The following is a 24,873-nucleotide window of genomic DNA, read 5'->3' on the forward strand; positions in this document are numbered from 1 at the left end:
TGTTTTTTTTAAAGAAAACAATTATGGGGGTTGTTTCATACATGAAGAAGCCCCTCCGCATGCCAGCTTGTGTGGTGAAGTGCTTAGAGTGTCAAAATAAGACCAGGGAGACCAGAGTGCACATCCCCATAGACCCAGCCACTCACAGTTTCTCAGCCTAGCCTATAAGGGATATCAATGAAATTATTAATATTATTATTATTATAGTTTATTTCTACCACGTCTTTTGGCCAAAAGACCATCAAGGCTGCTTTCAAATACATCAAACAATACAATTCACAAAAATTAGATAACAAGTAACATTATTAAAAAGCAGCAATTACAACTACGAGAGAAAATACAATATACAATAAGTAAGTGTGGAAACTTTAAAGAGACTTTAGAGAAAGAGTTTATTTTACAGAAAAGGTTCAATTTTTTTACATTTATGGTTGATGTTACAAAAATATATGTGCATTAATCAGATCCACACCATACATTTATTCTGCTATTATTTCACTTTAAACATTCTTGGATTCTGTTTCATAATCCTGAGACACAGAGTTTGTGCATAATCACAGGATTGCTGTGGAGAAGCCATGAATGTTTAAAGTTAAATATTAGTGGAATAGTGATTGTTTGCATCAGTTACTTTAGGGACTGTAAGGTTTGCGTTTTTTGGAAATATGCACTGATCTTTCAGCAGTAATAGATATTGATTGGCCACTTTGAGATTCAACACTTTGTGATGCAGTGTCTTGTGTGCCCAGTTCTTTACTGTTTGTTGGCAATTGTTTCATTATTGCCTCTGACAGGCCTTTTAATCCAGAGGCTATGGATGCCATGATTTCATTGCTTGACTGCATAGACTGCATCCTCCTCCTCCTCTCCTCCCTACACTCTTCAGAGTCATTTTGAATTTTATTTAGGAACTCTTCAAACAGTGCCCCCTCACGATCTAGATTCTCAGACAATTCTTTTTTCTCCCTCTTGCTTTCTTCTTGTACCTTCAAGGCCTCCTGCCTGGTATGCTCCGTAAACATCTGTACCATACCTCCCATATAGTTGCACTTTCTCTTCCTTGATCTCATGAGATCTAGCCCCTCTTTTGGCATTAGAGTGTCCTTTGGCCTCTCTGGTGCTGCATTCCTGTTGGTATCACTTAGGTCATTTTTTGAAGGTAGGAATAAGAACATATATATATGTAATAAGCCAGGGAATGGGGGGGGGGAAACAGAGAGTGAGTAATAGGAGGGGTTCAAGAGTACAGCCTGTAAACTGTGCATGCCAGCCCGGAAAATGTGTGAAGGGAAAGGCGGGTGAAGGGAACAGAGCAGGGTTTTGTATTACACTGATTATCAGGATATAGGCATGCCAGCCTGGTATCTTTTAAAATAAATGTCTTAACTCCAGAAAGTGGAACCTACCTACTCAAAAACATCATCACTTGAAACATCTTGTGACTCTTCGTTTTGGTTAATAATTTTCTCTTCATCACAGTAGATCTGTCTGTATCTATGTGATGGCATATAAAAGAGAAACTGTGAAAAATCTATTTATTTAAATTATCTGAATCCCATCCTTCAACCCTATAATATTGCACTCAGGGTGGCTTACAATAGTAGAATTGTACACAATAAAGATCACAAAAACATTAAAGTAAACCACATATTAAAAAATACTTACAACATGTATATCACAATGAAACAACAGAACTCAGGTATGCCAAGGTAGTAAATAACTTACAAAACTTACCTTTGTCCCCAAGATACTGAGTCATGTCAATTGTCTCTAAATCCTGTGATACCACCATCATTTCCTCACAGGACTCTTGTGTATCATGAATGCTGTGTTCTGTCATGGATGGCTGCAGTCTGATCTCAAGACTTCGAGCAATTCGTTGTGGTGTTATGCTGGCATCACCACCCAAAATTTCCTGAAGCTGATCATAGAATGGGCATGTCACCTGCTGATGTCTAGACAATGAATTGTGGGCAGCCGCCTTTTTAAAGTCAAGCCTCATTTGGTTTTTGATCTGCAGTCAACAGCAGATCTATTATGGCCCCTTTTCTTCATTTCTTTTGAAATGTCCTCGAAAATATCTATATTTCTATGACCGCTCTTTAATTGGAGCTGGATTTTTTCTTCACCCCATAGGTTTAGGATGTCTAGTATCTCATCCCGTCACCATGCAACCCCTCTCCCTTTACCATCTGACATAATTAATAGTTGTATCGACAGGAGAAATGCTGCCGCTACCTGCGCTGATGCTGGAATACTGTCACATTTTCATCAGGCCACACACAAAAACGGCGAGACTAAAGGGCGGGAACGCACTGCATGCTGGGATGCCTGTCACGTGAGCAGCAACAGCTAGCGCAAAACTCCCATGATCTTCCGGGTTCCCAGCCTTGTTAACGGATTATTTCTGGTATCATTTATTGTGGAAATTAGTGCTACACTTGCACCAGAATTCTGGAGCTACCCGGTATGTCGTGTGAAAGCTCAAATATAATGTGCAAATTACCAGGTAAGAAATCATCAGAATAACGGAATAAAGTGCAGTGTGAAAGCACCCACAGTCTAACCACCATGTAAGCTTTGTGTAAACAAATCAGGATAAATGCTGAAGAAATGGGTTATGGAAAACCCTGACTACAAAGAGAAATTACTTCTCTTTCATTTGGGTGGTGATGGCAACAAGCGTGGACAGCAAGACCTCACTGCAATAGAAATAGTGTTTGAATTGGCAGTACTGTTGATCTTTTAACAAGTTGAAAATCCCTGTGCAATTCTATACATCTCTACTCAGAAGTGAAGCCAAATGAGTTCTGTTGGATTTATTGTCTGGTAAGTGTGTATAAGGATTGTGTTGTAGCTCAATGGGACTTAGTTTTGAGTAGCCATGGGTACATGGAAGCTGCTGCCTTATATGGAGACTATTGGTCCATCTAGCCCAGTAATGTGAACACTGACTGGCAGTGCCTCTCCAGCAAGGTTTCAGGCAAGGGTCTCTCCAAACCTTACCTGGTGATGTGGGGAGGGGGAACTATGGAACACCCTTCCTGACGAGATACGCCTGGCGCCTACTTTACTATCTTTTCGGCGCCAGGTGAAAACCTTCCTCTTTGCCCAGGCATTTTAACATTTTAATATTTTTAGTATTTTTAGTATTTGTATTTAATGTTTGTAAAGATAGTTATATGTTTCATCTGTTTGTTTAACTGTTGATTTGATGATTAGGTGGTTTTTGTTTTTGTTTTAATTTGAATGTAAATATATATATTTTTATTTGATGTACACCGCCCAGAGAGCCTTGCTACGGGCAGTATAAAAATTGAATTAAATAATAAATAAATAAATAATAATTGCTCATAGGGTTCATTGGAACATGCGAGCCCACTCACCACTACAAGGTGACGATTCAGCGAGGGGAAAGCACCAAGCTCTCAATACATTAGATACTGAGTAATACAGTACTTGCTTCTTTACATTACTTTGCTGTTGCACAGAAGTCTGGAAATGGCAATCTGTAAAAATTGGCCAATACAGTGAGGTGAGCCCCCAGCCCCCCAATCTATTACATGTGTGCTGGATATTATACTGTTTCCTGGGTCTTGGGTTAAAGTGAAGCTGGAGCATGCGCTTACTGATCATCTGGATAAGCCCCTCAGGTCTGTCCTCCAACCTAACTGATGGTTTTATTGAGCTGTTCCTTTATCATGCAACTATTATGTTTATATTATTTTCTCTGGTGGATTGTGTGAACTCTGACATATGTGTCTGGCCAATCTGTGGGGTAAAGCAAGTTAATTATTCTGGGCGCGTCTTTCCTTTACTCAGAGGGGGCTGGACTAGAGGACCTTTTGATGATTCTTCATGCTCTGGAGTACCTTGCATTTCCGATTTGCTGCAGCCTCGCTCCTGAAACTGCTTCTGGTCCTTCGCTTTCGTTCCCATGGGAAACCTCAGCCTCTTCCTCCTGTAGTTCCAACCGTCATGCGAAGCCCCTTCATCCCCTGCCCTCCTCTTATATAGGAGTAAGTAACCTCAGCATTATAAATCCCCCACCATCGCAATTTGGGCAGTTTAAGATACGTGCCTACTCAGCAGTAAGCCGGCGCGTAGTTCAGCGAGACTTACTGCCCGGTAAGCGTATGTAGAGGAGGGCTGCACGAAAAAAACGTTTGCTATTATGGCAGCTTCTGGCATCCGCCGAACGGTTCCAGAGTTTCAAATCCCCGCACTTGCTGTGGTCCCCCTTGCGCGCCTACCATGTGTTTCCTGAGAATCGAAAGTTAACTGCAGATCCAACCTCCTTGGTTTGCTCAGATTAAGCTATAGTCACAGGACTCGGGAGTAGCCGTAGTGGTAGGGAGAGAACACAGGGCTTGCCATCTGTTTTACATTCCCAAAGCGCAATCCTCTACGTGTCTACTCAGAAGTAAACCCTATTGAGTTCAGTGGGACTTAACTCCATGGTAAGTGAGCATAGTAAGAGCACAACCGATTCTGCATTCAGTTGAGCGCTTGCTTTGGAACGTGTGTGTATATGTCTTAAAGGGCCGATGGGGGTGGCAATTTAACTAATTTGATATGCCATTAATTTGGTATGCCATTAATCTTTGCTGCAACCCGAGGTGTGCATGGATATATTTTGCTGTGATGATTTCAGTAATTCAGACTCACAGACAATATTAGCCGAATGAAATCTGTATATATTCTATTATGTAAGGATGGATAATAGACCCTCCGTGGCGCAGCGTGGTAAGCAGCGGTACCGGGTAAAGAAAGGCCGGGGAAGGAACTGGCAATGCCACCCCATATATACAGACTGCCTAGTAAACGTCGCAAGACGTCAACCTAAGAGTCGGAAACGACTCGCACTACAGTGCGGGGACACCTTTACCTTTAAGGATGGATAGATCATAATAATATTTTTGTTGGATCATGATAATATTATATTGTGTTTTTATCCCACCCTTAGGTAAATCAGAGCTGTGTTAGTAGTCTCTCGCCCCCTCCCCCAATTTTATCCTCACAACAACCCTTTGATGAAAGCTAGGAAGATATTGCCTGAGCAGGAATTTCAACTTGGCTCTCGCCAGTCTAACTTGCTATCCTTTATACTAGAGCAGGTTTCTCAAACTTTCTGTCCACAGGCCCACTTTGGAGGACTGAAAATTACTGAGGCCCACCGGTTGAAAGATTGGAAGCCAGTCATAAAATGGCAATGTATGGAGGTGAAAGCTTGCCATAATCGGGTGACAGTTGCTGATGTCATTTTTTAATTTATATCTAATCCCCCTTTTGAAACGGTTAAATTCTTTTCCACTTCAATTTCCTTGTGGCAAGGAGTTCCATGGTTCAATGTTCTTTAAACTAAGTATTAACTTCTTACTCCTGTAACACCTTCTAATTTCCCAGCCAGCAGGAATAATTCTTCTTGTGAGAAGCTGGGCCACCTTCTTTATGCATGAAGCCTCTGAGTTCTCACCCCCCACTCACTGCTTCTTTGGCCATGAGGTGGTGAGAATAGTTACTTTTTTCTCCCTTGAAAAGTAATAGAGCTGAAGGAAGAAGTTGGAAAAGTGACGTTCATTCCCACCTCTTCTCTTTCAGCTCTATGGGCTTTTCAAGGCTCAGATTAATCCTACTTTTATCTGTATCCAACTTTTACACAGGTGCCTCGGAATCGCTTTCTGAGATCCTGGACAGGTAGGAGAGAGGTTAGCAGAGGGGATGGCATCCACAACATAAACATAAAAAATCTAAATGTGTCCACAGGCCTAAAAAGGTTGGCAACCCTTGCTTCATAGAGTGTCACTGCAATAATATAATGTCCTATAGGTATAATTGTAACACCCCCTCCTCCACCTACAGGGTTTCTGAACTTTTTTTGCAAGCTATATGATAAGTTCCACAGATAAAAAGCTCCTATTATTGCATTTGTATACATGGAAAAGCCTTAATTATTCATATTCTTCTTAAAGATAAAGAAGTTCCGCTGAGGGGGGAGGAAGATGGCAATCTGCTTGTTATCCCGCTTAAAAGTATCAGACTAGGGTAACCAAAAGCAATAGAGAATATATTAATAGTTGTGTAGAAGACCATTAACGCATGCAGAATTCCTGTATGCATTTTAAATCAGGACTTTAAAAGGTGTACATTAGTTTACCGTGCCAAAACAACTCTTTTTGTTGGTATTTTTTTTAAAGAAAATTCCTGGAGAAGTTTAAATCCAAGTTTATGATTCATGAATATTATGACTACCATTTGGGTACCAGATCTGCAAGTACTTTTCACTGCACAGGGGCAAGCCATGTTAACAGTGCAATCCTATACTTGTATACTCAGAATTAAGTCTCATTGAATTCAAAAAGGTAAGTGGGTAGATTGCAATCTTTGCCTGGCAGCGACAGCAGAAAAAGCACTGCATATATAGCACCTTACTTACAGAGCTGATCACTGCATGCAGGCATTTTTTAAATACATATGTTCCATTTTTTTTAAGAGATAAATAGTCATACTCCCAGAAGCTCCCTAAATGCCAAATTTCTATGTATTTTTCCAAACATTACTGTTAATTATGAGGTAGCTGGAGGAAGGGTGTAGAAGGAATTAATGGCATACCAAATAGCGCACACTGGCCTGATTCACACAGCATGCTATGTCAAAACTTGGCTAAGTATTACTATTGATTGGATTTCTTTGTTGTATGAGTGTGCAGGCTCCTGGAGAGGAGCTCATAGCCACTTTGCTCTTCCCCAGTCATTTTTGCTGCCATTCCAAACTAAGGTTGTAAACACAGTAGGTGCCAGATCAAAGTGTTTCCATTAGAAACACCTGCAGGAAGGATGGGTTGATCTGTCAATCAGTTGTGAAATCTTGTGGAAGCTGAATTAAAAAAAACACACTCAAGCTGCTTCCACCAAGTTTTACAGTAAATACAGGTGGGGTTTAACTAGTGTTGTGCGCACCCATTTTCAGAAGAAAGAGGTGGAGATGCACTGGAACCAGTAAAACAGTGAGTGTGTTTCTACTGTAAGCTAAAGTTCAATGTGTGTAATTTGAACATTCTGCTCACTAGCCACAATCTTTAATCAAGAATAAATTTTGGTGATTCATAATTCTGAGCAAGTGTTGACAATGTCACATCTGTTATTAGGAGCAAGCTAGATCATTGGTAATGAAAAAGCATCCTCCCTAATGTTTGCTCTAAGAAAAACTGAGGTGTGGCAAGGTGTTGCCAGGCTCAGGGCCTGAGACTGATCTTGTATCTTTAGGAGAAGAGAAAGTCAGCCAAGTGCAGGTGTTCTTGCAACACTGTAATGGGAAAAACCACAAGGTGGAATTCTCCCTTCCCCCTGCACAACTTTTAAAGATACAGGTTGCCAGGCCCGACAATTTCTCTGCTTTTTAATTCGGGAGGTAAGAAATAGGATCTTGTGCAAGTTTGCTGAGAATGGATTGAAATCATTTGCTTGCCTATTGAGTTCAGTGGAATTTATTCCCCTGCAGTCATGCTTAGGATAGGTGAAACTGACCACAGGGGATGGGGTGGGGAGAGGAGGAAGAGGAAGGGGCAGGGGAGCAGGCAGAAGGAGGAGGAGGGAGGGAGAAGGGCAGGTTTGATCATTTGAATGTTTATTGAGTTCAGTAGGATTTAACTCCTGTGCAATCATGGTTAGGATAGGTAAAACTGACTGGGGGGAGGGAGGGAGGGAGAGGGAGCTGGAGTGGGCAGGGGAGGAGGAAAAAGGAAGAGGGGAGGGGAGGAGGAAGGGAGAGGAGAGGGGAAAGGCAGGTCTGATCGTTTATATGCTTATTGAGTTTGATTGGATTTGCTCCCATGCAGTCATGGTTAGGATAGGTAAAACTGACCATGGGGGAGGGGGGAAGGGGAGAGGAGAGGGAAAGAGAAATGGGAAGGGGGGAACAGAAGGAGGGGGAAGGGAGGGGATTGGAAGGGGAGGGGCAAAGGAAGGGGGAGGGGAGGGGCAAAGGAAGGGGGAGGGGAGGGGCAAAGGAAGGGGGAGGGTAAGTTTGATCATTTGCATGCTTATTGAGTTCAGTGGGATTTACTCCCATGCAATCATGCTTAAGATGGGTAAAACTGACCATGGGGGGGAGGGAGAAGGAGGGGATTGGAAGGGGATGGGGAGGGATAGGCAAAGGAAGGGGGAGAGAAGGGGCAAGAGGGAGGAGAAGGGAGGGTAGGTTTGATCATTTGCATACTTTTGGATTTAGTGGGATTTATGTCTGTGCAATCATGTTTTGGATAGGTGAAACTGACCTGGGGGAGGGGCAGGGAGGAGATTGGGTGGTTGGGCACTGGGCAGATGGGAAGCCCCTTTCCTTTCCAAAAGGAAAAATTGTGAACAGTATCATTGCTTGTCAGTGTTTTCCCCACCTTTTTGGTCTATAGTAGGCACATGTAGCCTCCCACCCAAATTTAAACCAAAGCTGTCCGTGGCCACATCCACAACAGACCTTTATTTCACTTTAGACAGTTATGGCTTCTCCCAAAGAATCCTGGGAAGTGTAGTTAGTGAAGGGTGCTGAGAGTTGCTACAAGATGCCCTGTTCCCCTCACAGAGCTTCAATCGGAGTGGCTGACTGTTAAACCACTCTGGTCACTGGAGCTCTGTCGGGAATAGAAATCTCCTCTCAGCACCCTTTAGAAACTATACTTCCCAGGATTCTTTGGTGGAAGCCATGACTATCTCAAGTGAAATCAAAGTGTGGTGTGGGTGTGGCCCCCTGATTAGGCAAGCTAAACATCTGCGAGTGTGGCTTTTAGAATACAGACAGTTGGTTCTTACTGAGCATGCCCAACGTTATCATTGAGTTCAATGTAAAATTTCTTAATTAAAAATCAGCCAGGCATTTTTTTATCTTTTAAACTGCAGAAGATGAAGGTCAGAGTATGGGGCAAGGTCAGCATTAGGATTACAGGTACTCAGTGAACACAGCTGATTTTTAATGAATTTCAACCAATTATGAGAACTCTGAAAGAAAAATCTCCAAAAGGGGTCTCGGTTCCCCCATTTTTTACATTTTGAACTCTTAATTCTCCCTGACTGTTTTGTGCATCGCCATGAAAATGTAGAGGATTGTTAAGCAAGTGTTTCTGAGTTCAGGACTATATGTTTTCTAAGGTTTTGTTTTGAAATGAGCTTATGGGAAGCATCAGAATGGCATGGGGGTATTTTCAATTTAACATTGTGGAGTGTGAAAAATCTACCCTGGCTATAGTACACAGCTACTCTCATGACTGTATAATTTCCCCTCCCAATATAAAACTAATTACAGCAGCAAAGCAGCACCCAACAAATGCCTAGGCAAACGTGAGTTTTATGCATGTACTGTTTGAATGTATGGGTGTGAACAGGGTAGGGAACTGGATCGGTCCAGAGAGCCGGATCCATAATTCCTTTACTTGCACCTGATGTCTTAATGAGGTCTCTATAACCGCCAATCAGTTGACGGGCGGTTACAGCAACTTCCTTTGAAGATTTGCTTTTGGTGCCAATCGGGCTTGCTCCAACTGCTGATCAGTGGCTGCTTATTAATATTAATTAGACATGTTAGTTATTTGTTAACCAAAGTTCTCAGCACAACTAACATTTGACTGCAGCTTCCTAAATATATGAGCATTTAGAGTACTAGATTCGTAGATACATGTGTTTGTTTGTTCAAAGGTATATGAAAGAGTACTGGGATATGTAGATATCCAAACCTAAATATGGGAAAGAAGGCGGCCAAAAAATCTGAAGTCTCTAAGGTTACTGAAGACAGGACTGGAGATGTTGACTCTCAGAACAAGCACAAGTTGGCAAAACAGACAGAAACTTTGGAAAAGGTTCCTTGTGAACAAGGTATGTATGATTTCCAAAGTCTATCGTTGCTCTTGATGCCTTTGGACAAGACTTTTGTTGCGTATATTGAATCAGCCTCTTTCTTTTTTCCTCATTTTTTTAAAAAACCTATTTTCCATATACTGTATATAAATAGCTCACTGATATCAAGTGCAGATAAGTAACACAATAAGTATACCAAGGTATATTATGCAGTAGTGATAATCCAACATCTGTAAATGGAAAATAACAATAGTAACAAACATCTCTGTTCCCCAGGAGTTAACTGGGATAGATTGAGAAAAACTGTTATTTGAGAATTAGAACAACAATCAATTAGCATCTCTCTCTGTTATCCTTTACTGGTAAATGCTAGTCATGGTGCCAGAGTTTAAGAAATGCAGATGACATGAACACTGAAGCACAATAACCCCGAGCATACATTATGAACATGTTCCCAACAGCATAACAGTTTGTTGGCTTTGCTTTACACTTCACTGACTTTACTTTCAGTGTTAATTTTTCTATCAGGACAATGTGCCATAGCTGAAACAGCCAAGATTCAGAATTTAAAGCCTCAGCCATCTTCCAGTTCCAGCAGCTTTCATTCTAGCAGCAGCTAACATGAAGGAGATCAAAGATTTATAAATCACAGAGTCATTCCTCCCCAATACAGCCTGTAATACCAACAGCTGTAATACCAACAGCTGGAAGGTGTTACTACCTGATTTGTCATAACTGCATCCCCTAAAGATCATGGCCCAGTAATCTGCAACCTTGTCAGGCTCTTTTGATCATGTTAAAGTTCAGCATGTTTTTTTCTCTCCCTTTCTATGCATTATGCTGTGCATTTCCCTGCTATGTATTTCCCTTATTTCCAGTCCCATAATATGGCATACAATAAAATAGGAACAATAAGACATTAAAAGCAGAGCAGTGGGTGTGTGTGAAATCCATTAGTAAAACAACTGTATGGAAGGTATGGGCAAATAAAAAGGTATTCATGTACAGTAGGGCCCCACTCATACGGCAGGTTAGGTTCCAGACCCCTGCCGAAAAGTGAAAAGCAGATCAGCTGTAGCTTGGGGGTCTGGAACCTAACCCGCTGATCGCATCAGAGGAGGAGAAGATCAGATCTTCCCCTCGGGTGTGATCAGCTCGAGTGGGAGTCTGATCGTGCCAGAAGAGAAGATCAGCTGATTTTCCCCTCCTCTGGCATGATCAGCTGGAGTATGAGAGTCTGACCGACCCCTAGGAGGAGAAGATCAGCTGTAGCGAGCTACAGCTGATCTTCCCCTCCTCCAGCACGATCAGCTTGAGCACAGGAGTCTGATCGTGCCAGAAGAGAAGATCAGCTGTAGCGAACTACAGCTGATCTTCCCCTCCGGCGCGATCAGCTGGAGTGCAGGGAGCTCCAGCCCCCCTCCAGCTGATTGCCCTGCTGGTGCCGTATTAGCAGAACGCCAAAAACCAGAGCGCTGAGAAGCGGGGCCCTACTGTACTTCCAAAAATGAAAACACCCCAGGCACCAGGCAAAACTTCTAGGAAGAGAGAGTTCCAGAGTCAGGGTTCTTCCATGCTAGTATTTGAATGTGGAATTCCCACTCTTTGCCCTATTAAAAGTGAGCGAGTGTTCAAAGCAATCAGTCTGGAAGCATCCTTAGAGTGCCATAGCTGAAAAGCCTTATCCCACCTCCTCTCTGACATAGAATGGCTTCTGAGCATGATGATATCATCTGGGTAGGTTGATGTGGGAGGCAGTTCTTACTACTTGGAACCTTAAAACTTAATAGCAGCACATTGTGTTGTCCTTGGAAATGGACCAGGACTTGCAAACGATTTTGTGCTCTGAAGTTGTGCTTTGTGGAGTGTGATTAGAGGAAAGAGACAGTGGTTTACACCATGGCTTTCCTGCTCTAATCCTGCTGGCCTGGATTGAAGATGGATTGTGCTATTGCCATTCACCCAACACTATGGGCTGAACAGGGATGCAAGGTAGGTGGAGAACTGTATGCTGCTATGTAGTTGCTATGTAGCCTAGTTTACCAAGTTTTCTTTCCTCCTCCCACCTGTGATCAACATTCCAGTGCAGGGCCTTGGATTGATCGTGGCTTGTGTGGATGAGGAGAAGAGGGGAAAAGACCATGGCCTGCTGCAACCTGAATAGGCCCAGTCATTCTCCGTCTTTGCCTTCTCATTGCCAGGATGACTTACTCCTGGTTTATTGAGAGTATAGCCTTCTTTTTGCTAGTTTGCCACACTACTTCAAATCCAGGCATAAATGTATACCTTCTCCCATATCAACCTGTCTGTATGAGATCAGCTGCTGATGCTGTCTTCCACTTACCCTTGCTGTTGGAGGACAGGCAAGTGGTGATCAGAGAGAAGGCATTTATGGTGGTTGCACCCCATTTGTGGAACTCTCTTCCCAGGAAGGCTCATTAATACCAGGCAAAAATGTTTTTATTCTTTCTCTAAAAACTTTAACATGCTTTAAGTCAGGATGCTTAGATCTGTTGATTTTGGGTTTTTCTATCTTAAATCCTGATGGTTTAATTAAATCTTTTTGATGGAAGGATGACATGGAATACCCAAATTAATAAATTGAAGAAACACAAACCAATTTTGCACTGAATCCAAACCAATCCAAATTACAGAATGGCCACAATCATTTGAAACTGTGGCTCAATGGAATTGGTGATAAAGGCATCCTATTCAGTGCTGGTTAAACCATGCTTATTCAGCAAACATCATGGCAGGAAACAAATTTTGACAACCAATACAGTTTTTATCTGCTCTTTTCCAAGAAAGACATTTAATAAAAGGAGAGCGTTTCTTTTCTATGGATGTCATTATGGAGATTCACTTTAAACTGAAGGGCAAACTGTGTATGCCCAGACCCCAGATGAAGGGGTAGTTGTCTGTAGATTAAACAAAAAAGGATTCTAGAGATTGCCTTTGAATCGGAAACTTATTTTCCCTACATGAATTTAAGGTCAGAATCACATAAAGAAAAGAAAGAAAAGGAAGGAAGAAAATGCTAAAGGAAAGAGAGAGATAACATATTTGTTATCATATTGCTATCTGAACTGGATTTTTCCTCCTTTATGCACTTTTTAAGAATCATCTCCTCCTCTGTAGTTGAATTCAAAATAATAAAACATAAATTAATTTCAAAAAAGCACTCCAACTCACACAGGAGCCACAGAGTTCTATTCCCACTTTGCTTCAGATCTCGGGTGCAAAGGGGCTTCTCTCTGGTAACATGAACTGGGCCTCAGCACACTTCTTTGTTCCCTAAATAACTTGAATTAATCATTTTTTTTCAGAGCTACAAAGCTTCATGAGACAAATAACTGATTTAATTTTAAATGAACTGCCAAAAGCGGAGTAAGTATGATTCTTCTGTGAATTCTCCTTTGAGGCTTTTTAAAAAAGGACAATAACAAGGGGTAACTGAAGGACAGAAGTTGGAAAAAAAATCACACACAACAGATACATCACTAGGGTTGCCATATTCCAGTTCCACAAATCTGGGCAGGCTAATGTGCATATTATGCAAATTATTTGCATATTATTTGCATATTAATATTTGGATTGTCCAGTTGTTTTGTTGTTGTGCCTAGGAATTACCACCAAAACCTGGGGAAAGATGTGAGAAATCTTTTAAAAAGCAACATTTTCAGCCTTAAATGGTTAGACTCTCGTTTCCAACACTATGGAATATTGATTGATTGATTAAGAGGATTTATATCCTGCTCTTCTGCTGTTCAAAACAGAGCTCAGCACAGCTTACAAATATAATAAAAACAATAAAAATACACAGTCAATATAAAAACATAATAAAAACACAAAATAGCAACAAACATAAAGTAAGTCAGGGCAGCAGTATGGTTAACCTTTGCTGGTCATTGACCGAAATAAACTTATTTACATTTTTTAGTATGGTTAACCATTACATATACGATATATTTCAGAGATGTGGTGGGTGGAGAAAAACAAGCCAAAATGTTAGGAAAAGGAGTCTTTCATACCACATGCTGAGTTGTAAATACTGTTGCAGCAAGCTTTACAAGTTCCTCCAGTATTCCACTGGTGCAGGCGCTCAGACATTCAAAGTATCTGTATGTTTCTTAGGTTTTATAAAAGCAGAGCTTTGCTTAACTCAAAATTTCTTCTCCCTTTGATCAACCACATCTACACAGTTTCCACCTCCACACTCAAAATGAAACTGGGCCTGGAAGTGTGCAACAACCCCACACATACCTTGCTAATTAGATTACCAATGCCAGGATGTCTGTCTTATCGACTACTCTCCTGCTCCCCCCCCCCCGGGCATCATGAAAGACCCAGTCCTGGACTCAGAAAGAAAATAAATATCTGGTCCTCTTCAAAGTACTCATAAGCCTCTTGTTTTAATTAAAATAATAATTATAAATTCTTGCTCTTATCACTAATGGGAGTTAATTACCTTGCATATGCTGCTGTTGCTTCTATGGCTGTAACGGAGTGAGGTTAAAGATTAGTGAAATGCAAATAGGAAAAAAACAACACAAAAGGCAGTAACACTTTCCTAAATGCAATACCATACCAACCACAACAAGATTCCTATGAGTAAGGCAGAAAACTTGGCATCCCACAAGCAGTCAGGATTCATAACCAAAAACCCAAACTAAAAAAATCCTAGCAGCCAGTCAGCCAAGGTCACAGAAATCCCCCCATGCAGCACAACCTGACCTGGGGACTGCAGTTAATGCAGAATACTGCAGCACAATTGCTGACATGAGTGAGATCCTATCAGCACATAATACCTCTGCTCTGAAATCTGCATTGGTTGCTGATTTGCTACCAGGCCAAGTTCAAGCTGTGCTTTCCATGTTATGGGTGCCACATAGTACTTGTTCTGCTCTTGTAAGAAATCAGTCCTGTAAAGTGGCAGCACCTACGCTTTGGAACTCCTTGCCTATTGACATTAGGCAGACCCCTCTTTTCAGCACCTGCTAAAATCAGTTTTCTTGAGGCAAGCCTCTCCAGGCATGTGGAACCTATTGTATTTTTAAATCTGTTTTTAACTCATTGTTGGTTTTATTATTTTGAATGTTTTTAAGTATCTGTCCTTAATGCTTTTGCCAATAATTTTATTGTTTTAATTCTTTCTGTAAACCACTTTGAGATTTTTTACAATAAAGCGGTATATAAATGTTGTAAATAAAAACACATGTTGGAGTCACTGTGGCCCTTGAGTCTCTTCCCACTTTTAGGAAGCAAGGAATCTGCCTTATACTCATTCAGACCATTTCATACCATGATTTCTCAAATGCAACACCATACCAACCACAACAAGATTCCTATGAGTAAGGCAGAAAACTAAGCATCTCACAACCAGTCAGGATTCCTAACCAAAAACCAAAAATATGATACATGAATATTTATATAAGCATGACTATCAAATATATTTATTATTTACACAAACTGTAAAGATATTTATAGTGCAATCCTAGGTTTATTTATTCAGAAGCAAGTCCTAGTGTATTCAGTGGGGCTTACTCAAACAGGGGCAGAACTGCAACCTCAAGTGATAAGCAACTTCATTCACACAACCCAAAATTCCGAATCATGCCACTTTATGCTGTTTTGCAACTGTTTATACTTGTTTTTATGGTTATTGGATTTTAAATGGCTTCATTTCTTGTTGTGAGCTGCCTTGGTTTCCAACCCTACCTCACAGGGTTGTTGGAAACACTCCATACACGCACACACTGCAGATGTATAAATACATACAGCCCATACAATAGTTTATTGTCAAACCAGTTGGTCATTGCAGAAAAATCACTATTAGTTTTTAAAAAATCAGTATTCGTTTCCTACAGAATAAAAACTGTAATACCTAAGTAAGCCCTGCCTACTTGCTTTAAAATAGGACTGAAGGGGGGGGGGGAGACAGAAAGAGTTAGAACACAAACACAATTTTTTTTTACATTCACTCCAAAGTCCCATTGATTTTCAGCACATTCATAACCATGTCTACTCAAATGTAAGTCCTGTTGAATTCAGTGGGATTTACTCTGGGCATATGGGATTAGCATTGCTTTTACAAAAGCAAGTATTGGGAAGGTTTTCAAAACACTGCCCAAGATCTGACTCCTGCACACAAGAGGAAAAGAAACTGAAATGTATATACTTGCCCAATTTATGAGATTTTCAGATAAACGGGGGGGGGAACCACAATTTTCTGGCATTGCTATGAGGTTTTCTAGACATTTGGTCAACCAAATGCAACCCTGGCTTCACTGATTGGCTGCAATCCTGAATGGGCGGGGTTAAAGCTACGAAGTGCTACACAGTACTTTTTAAAGAAAAATTTAACAGTCATGGGGGCGGCTGACCTTTTTATGTATATCTCGAGAACCGGACCACCTAGAAACTTAATATTTTTTTTAAATTAAAGCTGAGAGTCCGGGCCACCTGAGGGGCTAAATGGGCACCAGGTGGCATGCAAAGAATCTGGGTAAAACCCAGCTAACCGGGCAATATGGCAACCCTATACATCATACCCTTGAATGGAAGAATGGGTTATAAATGGAACAAGGGGAGTGTTGATTCTCCTGGAACTTTCAGCAGCTTTTGATACGATTGATTACGGTATTTTCCTGGACCATCTCTATGAGTTGGGGTTTAGGGACACCATTTTATGGTGGTTTCATTCTTACTTACGGAGGCAGTTCTAGAGAGTAGTATTGGATGATTTTGCCTTGGCCTCCAGGCTGTTGATCTTCAGAAGAAAGGAGAAAACTGTTTTTTCATTAACTTCTCAGAGTTGTAAGGTTGTAGCAACAGTGACATAATTTAATTATTAGAAGCCTCTTTTTGTACCATCAAAGGCAATGATGTATCTGTTGTTCCAAACACAGTTTTTGTTATACGTTTAATATAAATAACTATTGGTATTATCCTTCTATTATTAGTGGTTTATTAGTGATAAACATTCTTCCAAGTTATTGATAATATATATATATTTTTTCTAACCTCTTCATTTTTGTCATCTCCTTACCCATCTTAGTTTTATTACCTGTTTCACCTTTGATCCCATTGGCTGAAGTGCTCTGATGGCACAGCAGTCACTGATATTATGACATCTCTGACAGCCATTGGCTTAGCTGCCTGGGTATACCTATCAAAATGTCCTGCTCTAAAGAACTACTAAGTATGCACAAGTTTTTTCCTCCTTTTAATCTAGGACATACTCATTACTACAAAGTTAACATGTGTTTCCTTTTATTCAGGGGCACCTTGCTAAATGACTACACTGAGACAGAATTTATTCTGATTGATGGCGATTCATTGTTCATCACCTGTGCAAGTGACTTGACATTACAGCAAGGGCAGAACTTGCACTTCTTTTTCCTAGTAGAATGCTTTTTGATGGATTTAACAAGCAAAGGAGCCAAATGTATAATTGTTTTCTTCCAGGTAACAAGTAGAAGATTCTTTTTAATTATGACTTACTGTTTAGACTGATATTCTCTGGTGAGAAGACATGTATAATCCATATGGTTCTCTTAAAACAAAATAATCCATATTCATGTTGATGTGCAACTAAGCCTGCAGTGCTGTTCATACTTGAAAACAAGTTCCATTGAATTCAGCGGCACTTACTTCAGAGTAAATATGCACAAGATTGGGCTGCGAAGTAGAATTTTTGTGATGTTCAGAGTTCCTTGAATTCATTAACCTAAGCTGATATAACTAAGCAATAAATAAATAAATAAATGGATATTCAGAGGGCCTTAGTTTCATTAACCCAAGTGGATATACCGTGATTGCATAGTTTTGCAGCCTTCATGTAATCCTTAAGAATGAATAACTTGCTTTGATAGTTATGTGGCAGTTTATTACAAATTATGATGACTTCAAAAATATTACATATATACTTTTTTAACAGGATGCAGAATATTTATATCAAAGGAATCCGTATCTCCTTTCTTTGCGAACTGCATTGATACTCCATCTTACCAACAACACTGATATTACAGTCCGGATTGAATTTTCTAACTGCTTAGATGACAGCTGGCAGGATTTTCTGAGAAACAACTTTTCATATTGCTTAATAATCTCTGATGAAGGTCTGAATCAGTGGCAGACTGATTTTCTCCATATATTTATTATTCATGCCTTGTTCAAGGGAATCAGTGTTGTCCTTACTTCAGGCCAAGAATCTGATGCAGTCAGAATGTATGGGTACCATATTCACAGTGGACAGTCTTACCGACAATTTTTTAAACAGGTGAATAATGATATAGAACAATTTTGTGTAAACTAAGGCTGCTTCCAGACGACCTGTTCTTTTAAGTGTTTGTCCTAATTTGTTTGTGCAAAGTTTGGAGGAAGGTTATATGTTGTCAGCAATTGGGCATTAATTCTGAATGGTTTATGGGGAGGTTATATGATTTGGGGTCAAACAATTATTATCACACGCTTTTCCATCCATTTTCCCGTCACTTCCTTTATCACAAAAAGTCTGATTTTTGGTGAAAGTGGGTTAGTTTAGCTTTAATTGTGCAAATTGAATTTGCCAATATGTGATTGAATCCCACTCAAAATAGTGACAGTCTGGAAGCACCCTAATATGCAGAAAATACTTGTAACATTTTTAACCCAGTTAATTTCAACCCCTAGACTCCAATAATCATGATTTTGCTAGTGGCTCTTCCTGAATGACTTTATACATGCATTGCTATCTATGATAATGGAGCTGGGTGGACAGAGGTTTAAAATTTCCAGAAATTTTGAAGCCATGGGAAAAAACAGCTCTATTCCCAGGGGAAAACATATTATTGGGTGGAGGGAATTGAAAAATATGCAGTACTTATTTTTTTTTGCACGTTTTGCAGATAAAAAGTCACTTTTATATAATACTTAAAATGGATTATGGACAACTTGATTTGCTATTAAAATACCATGTTTGGTATCTTAAAAATACAGTTCATTCTGACCAGTAATTACGAATTTACTTTCTAAATTTTTATTTTTATTTTGTTACAAATGGAGCTACAAAGCTGCTGAATTGTTAGGAGCCTAGCATCTCTTTTACTTTGCCAGTTCATGAGGAACAGGCAAAAAACTATTAAAAAAGGAAAAAACATCAACATTAATAAAAAAAGGAAATTATTATGTATTCTGGAAATTATTATGCCTCATCTAGCCCTCCATAGTGTCCAGCAGACATAAAGCACCCATTTCCAGAAAAAAAAAACAGAAAAAGAGGACAGGAAACCAAGGCTCAATTAATGTTACATGAGATTTAATCTCTGTTATTTTCTGAGCTATCACTATTAGTTTCTGCTTTTTAATATTTATCATGGACTTCTAAAAAATGAAGGTTTGGGCAGGTTGAAATAAGCTTCTATACCCTTACACATGTTATAGTTCAAAATGTTTCAATTTTTCCAATTTTTCAGAAAAACAAAAAAAGGCTTTGGGGGAAAATGTTATTTTTTTCTGATCCTGAAATCACACTGCCTTAGGATAACCTCATCCTATCTTGTGACTTTCAATATTGCAGACCTTTCCTCCATTCCCACATCTCCAACTGCGTCACTGGTATTTTCTACTTGGGTGTTTCATTCTGTGTGGCCAAGAATGAAGTGCTTTATCTTTCTTTCCAAGACTTTCTGCCTTTGTACTCATTGGCAAATCACCATCCCTCTTCCAACAAGGCATGAAGCTTTAATTGCTTTGGATTCCTTTGTCTCCTTACTTTCATTTCCAGTTTCTCACCATCAAGTTTCTCTCTTTGGACCACAGAGACGGGGAATCTATGGCACTCCAGATGTTGGACTGCAACACTGGCCACTCCTAACCATCAGCTGTGCTAGTTCAAGCTGATGGGAGTTGAGGTCCAATAAGATGTAGAGGATCATAGGTTCTACATCCTTTCTGTACCACATGGTGAAAATCTGATTCCTTGCTACCCCTAAGTTAAAACTCTGATCTAAACTCTCTCAGAATACAGCAACCTACTGTCAGGTCTCTCTTTGTCACAACTTAGCCCTCTCAACTTTATTCTTGTTGTTCAGACCATATGATCCCACCTAAATTCCTTCTGTTATCTTCTGGATCCCAGCAAAATGACCTAATACTTGTCTTTAATGGGATGATGGGACTTGGAGTCCAGCAATAACCGTAGAGCTGCATGCCCCATAACCCTCCTCTAGAAGAAGCAGGTGTTTGGATTTTGATTCACACATATGCATATATGTGTAGGTTTCCCTTACCGTGAATACAGTAGGATGGCTTGGTTAGTTGTATTTGTGATATGATGCTTGTGCTGGCACCTGTTAATTGTTGCCGTATTGAGCGGCTTCAATATCTTAAGATCAGACAACTTAATTATTGTAGATTTTTCTGTTTTGGTTTTACAGGCAGGCCCCGCTTATATGGCAAGTTCCGTTCCGGACTGCTGCCGAAAAGCGGAAACTATTGATGATAATGGTGCGCGTTGCGTGAAAATGGTGCATGACGAGCAAAAACCGCCGTAAAAGCGGAACAAGTGCCTTAAAGTGGGGATTTTCCCTAATTGAAAGTCGCCGCATTAGCGGAACACCAAAAGGCGAAGGAAGCGCTGTAAAGTGGGGCCTGCCTGTATATAATTCCTTAACCTTACTTCAGCTTACATTAGTGTTCACAAGTAGAAAGTAAACACTTAACTTTGATGTAATCATAGTAAATATAAAAATGAATAATAAGATTGTTTTTCCTTCTTTTTAAGCACAAAGCAAAGATTAAACAGTATTTGAAAATTTTACTGGAACCCTTGAAGAAGTCTAGCACAGAAGAATTACTTTCTTCTTGTAGATGTACGAAAACTATGGAACAAAAGGTAAACTGGTGTTTTTGTAATTTAGCTGGCATTCTGCAGATGGTGAACAGAATGCTCTTTGCACACTAATGAAAAAGGTCCTGTTTAATAAAATGAAGTGATTAGAGACCCTAAGGGCATAATTGTACATAATTTGAATAGTGGAAACACTCTCACTTCATTTTGTTTAAACACAGCATCTACTCCAGATAGTATGTTTAACCCTGCTCCAGACCCTGTTCTGGAGAAACTAGACCTGAGGGTTTGTATTCAAAGCTGGCTGTTCACAATGGTCTTTGGCTAGAAACCAGTGACATCACCGACTCACCTCTTCCTGCTCCCTGAAGCAGCACTCAGTTTTAAAAATTACTCCTTTTTTCTTTTTTAAGGATAGGATGAATGCACATTTAACTGAATTAATGTATGTGCATTATTATTATTGTTAATATTATTATTATTGTAAAGAGTGACCCTGCCTGAAGTATGGGGAGAGAGGCAAGACAGATTATTGAATCACATTTGACCAGAAAATCTGTCAAATGTGTTGTGAAGGCTGGGAGAAGCTAAGCTAAAGCTGCAGGGAGGAGCCCCCACCTCCTGCAAGCCCTGATTTGCATGTATATTTGTACCCATGTGAAGAAATTAAAGTGCAAACCTTAGGCTTTTCAACTGATTCCAGGTTTGGAAAGGAATTGTGCTTTAGTAAAAGCTGTCTTATTTTGAGATTCCCACTTTATTCAAAGTTCTATTAAATATTTTAGTTATGTTCTCATTTCATTTTTACCAGGGAACCCTTGTACAGGGGTGTGTGTGTGTGTGAGTTCATATAGAAGAAGGAGGGCTAGGGTGGGGGAACAATCACACAGACTGATCCTGACTCCCCAAATTTGTGCAGGATTACATATTTTAGATTGTAAGCTCTCTGGGGCAGAGATGTAAACAAATAATAATAGTTGGATAATACTTCATAGGAGTTTTTTGATATCAGTCTCTTGTGCTCTTAATTTGGAGTTTATGAGCTACATCAAGTGTGGAATGCTATCAAAAATGTAGAATGGAAATACAGGAGTTCATTTGCTCACTTTATTGTAGTTCTACTTGGACATGTGGGCTATTTGACATATGAAACGACCTTCTACCAGGTGATGACTAGTTGCCTATCTAGCCTAGTCTTTTCTGTTCTGACTGGCAGCAGCTTTCCAGGGTCTCAGATGGACCTACATCACCTGCTTCCTAACCCTTTAACTAAACCTGTGGCCTTCTGCTTGCAAAGCATATGCCCTACCACTCAGCTATGGCCCCTTCCTCTGTGTACGGCTCTCCTTGTGCAGCAAGGCTGGAACTGACAATTTCCTGCTCTGCAAGCAATGGCTTTGGCCAAACACACAGCCATCCACAAAAGACATGTTCTCTTTGATAGAGACATACTTCCTGGAATCTCGGATTAAAAGCCTTTTGAACTATCCAGATGAAACTGGTTGGCCATTTGTCGCAGCCCAACAATCCAGGATAGGATGGCTACTAGGGAGAGAGTGTTCTGACCATGGAGTAACCACTTTAGATAGGCTCGCTTGACACCTGTTTTAGGGTATTTTCAGTGTCACATGATCTTTTATTCACTCAAGCCTGTAAAAGAATTTGTGAATTTAATATCTGGACTCTTATGACTCCTCCATACTGGTGCTTTATTGCTGGTGTATTCTGCAACATAATACAATAAGTGTGTAAATTTATTTTGCATTTTAGTTTGTTCTGCAATGCTTCCGCAATGCTATCACGTTGTTGTTTGGAGGGCTATGGCACAACAAAAGCGGGACAAAAATAAACCAGAACATTTGTGGTGTAAAATAGTATGGGATTTTGTCATGAAGTTACAGGATATGCACTGACTGGTACTGAAACAGTGTGGCCACCCCAAAACTCTTGCAGGTGCAAACAATGCTGAAAACAATACTGAAAAATACATGTGACCACCTCGATAGCATCACGAGCACAAATTATCATGAATGCACAATAAAAAGGATGTCTAGAGGGTCCCAAAATGTGATTTATTATACATTTGTAATGCTAAACTATGTTTTCAGCAGCATAAACTCATTTTTACCTGCAATTGTTTTGTTTGTTCTTGAACTTGAATATAGTGTATTATTCTTTACTTCATATGAGCCACCCAGAGAACATGTTAGTAGGTGGCCTATATAATTTTTTGGTGTATGTATGTATAAGAGTAGGATCAGTAGATATATATGTAGGCACTGCAGTACTGTAGGTGTGGATATCCTCAAAAGATAAGAGTTAATATTGTTGGATGCTCTTGCATTTGTAGTGAACTGTCTTGCACTAAGCAATGTCAATCAAAAAGCCAAAAACACTGTCACAGAAATGCTATTAAGCACTGTCTGCTGTTATGTATATCTTTGGCAGGGTTTCCTAAGAAACATGAAGAGACTATAGAGTTGTACTAGTTTCTTTACAAATGGAAGAGCTTGGAAAAGTTACTTTTTTAAACTACAACTCCCATCAGCCCCAGCCAGTGGCCATGCTGGCTGGGGCTGATGGGAGTTGTAGTTTAAAAAAGTAACTTTTCCAAGCTCTGGCAGAGTCCCCAAACCTTGGAACATTTTGGCTAATCTTGTCTTTCTATTTTTGTTTTAATACACGCATACCAAGATTGCCTATAAAATGTCTTTAATCCGGAAGGGGGAAAAAGATATCCGACATATTGTCTGCATTGTCTCGGCCTCATTGGTGCTTGACATGCACAGTAAGGAATTACAAACTACCGCTAAAAAACAGGTGAGAGCTCATTTGTTCCTATATCACATTTGCGTCTACTTAATGCTATGCTTGCAATAAAAGTTGCTGTGGACAATTTCCCCCCACTCTTCATATTGTGTCTACTTCACAGTTTGTATTGAGCCAATTAACTTCCCACCCAGGGCTGGTGCTTCCACAATGCAAACTGAGGCAATTGCCTCAGGAGATGGTGGGTGGTGGATTAGTGTTCCTGGTCCTTGCAATCTTGTAGCTTCTGTCCACGCACAGACTTGAGGCTTCTGTGCAAAGCTCTGCAGAGCATTTCCCCCATCCCCATGCCTCATTCTTCCTCCAAGTGAAGCAGAAGGGGAGGCAGAGGCTGAGAGAGGAAGGCAGCAAAACAGGTGAGGAGGAGTGGGAGAGGAGTGGAGGTGGGGGGTGGCAGTGATAGCATGTACCTTGGGTGGCACAATGTCTTGTGCTGGACCTGCTCTCACCTTCCAACATTTCCTACATGTGGAGGTTGATGGTTGTTAAGTAAATAGTTTTTGACACATTTTGTATGTGTCTCTTTATTTAGGGTGGTATTCCGTGATGGTTTCTACTCAGAGTAGAGCCATTAAAGTTAATGGAGAAGACTAATTTAATTTAATTAATTTCAGTGGGTTACTCTGAGTAGGACTTCAACTGAATACAATCCTCTTCTGTTTTAGAAGAGAGCCAGTGTGGTGTAGTGGTTAAGGTGTTGGACTATGACCTGGGAGACCAGGGTTCGAATCCCCACACAGCCATGAAGCTCACTGGGTGACCTTGGGCCAGTCACTGCCTCTCAGCCTCAGAGGAAGGCAATGGTAAACCCCCTCTGAATACCGCTTACCATGAAAATCCTATTCATAGGGTCGCCATAAGTCGGAATCGACTTGAAGGCAGTCCATCATCATTATCTGTTTTAGAAAATTTTACCTGCTCTCATGGCAGTGTATAACAGCAAAAAGCATAGCAAGATAGTAAAACAATATAAAATATTTCAGCTTTCACCTCTCCAGTTGTACTGATGAGATTTGTGCTACCTGTGCTCCAGCAGTTAACCAGTCTGCTTCATTGCCCAGTTTCTGAGAAAACCAAGGAGTCCAACCCATGGTTGGAGAGGGTGCTTAGGACCAAGATGCGTGGCCCTGCCCATCTCAGCATTCCACAGTAAGACAGGGGCCTCAACTCTTACTCATATTTCTCACCTAACACCCACAAGGTCCTAAATATTTCACAGGGAGAAATCAAACTGTCAATTTAAAAGCAACCAGCACTGCTTTTAAGTCAGTGTATCTATGGGTAGAGACACACTTACTGTTGGGCCTGTTCCAGTGTGTCTCCACCTCACTTTTCTGAAAATAGGGGCACACCCCACCCCTTTTAACTGTA

General features: G+C 40.4%; 1 protein-coding gene across 1 annotated transcript in view; it reads left to right on the forward strand.

Moving 5' to 3' along the window:
* The first annotated feature begins 4,338 nt into the window (after positions 1 to 4,338).
* LOC133364081 (probable ATP-dependent RNA helicase DDX60) overlaps positions 4,339 to 24,873 on the forward strand; it is a 91,898-nt gene continuing 71,363 nt past the window's right edge. Inside the window, exons 1-7 of the mRNA XM_061584135.1 lie at positions 4,339 to 4,460; positions 9,684 to 9,860; positions 13,169 to 13,229; positions 17,123 to 17,309; positions 17,782 to 18,123; positions 20,608 to 20,718; positions 23,368 to 23,493. Of these exons, the coding sequence (XP_061440119.1) occupies positions 9,728 to 9,860; positions 13,169 to 13,229; positions 17,123 to 17,309; positions 17,782 to 18,123; positions 20,608 to 20,718; positions 23,368 to 23,493 (960 nt within the window). The 5' untranslated portion in view covers positions 4,339 to 4,460; positions 9,684 to 9,727. The remainder of the gene's footprint in view (positions 4,461 to 9,683; positions 9,861 to 13,168; positions 13,230 to 17,122; positions 17,310 to 17,781; positions 18,124 to 20,607; positions 20,719 to 23,367; positions 23,494 to 24,873) is intronic.

Source organism: Rhineura floridana, chromosome 9 (genome assembly GCF_030035675.1).
Source record: "Rhineura floridana isolate rRhiFlo1 chromosome 9, rRhiFlo1.hap2, whole genome shotgun sequence".
Taxonomy (NCBI): Eukaryota; Metazoa; Chordata; class Lepidosauria; order Squamata; family Rhineuridae; genus Rhineura; species Rhineura floridana.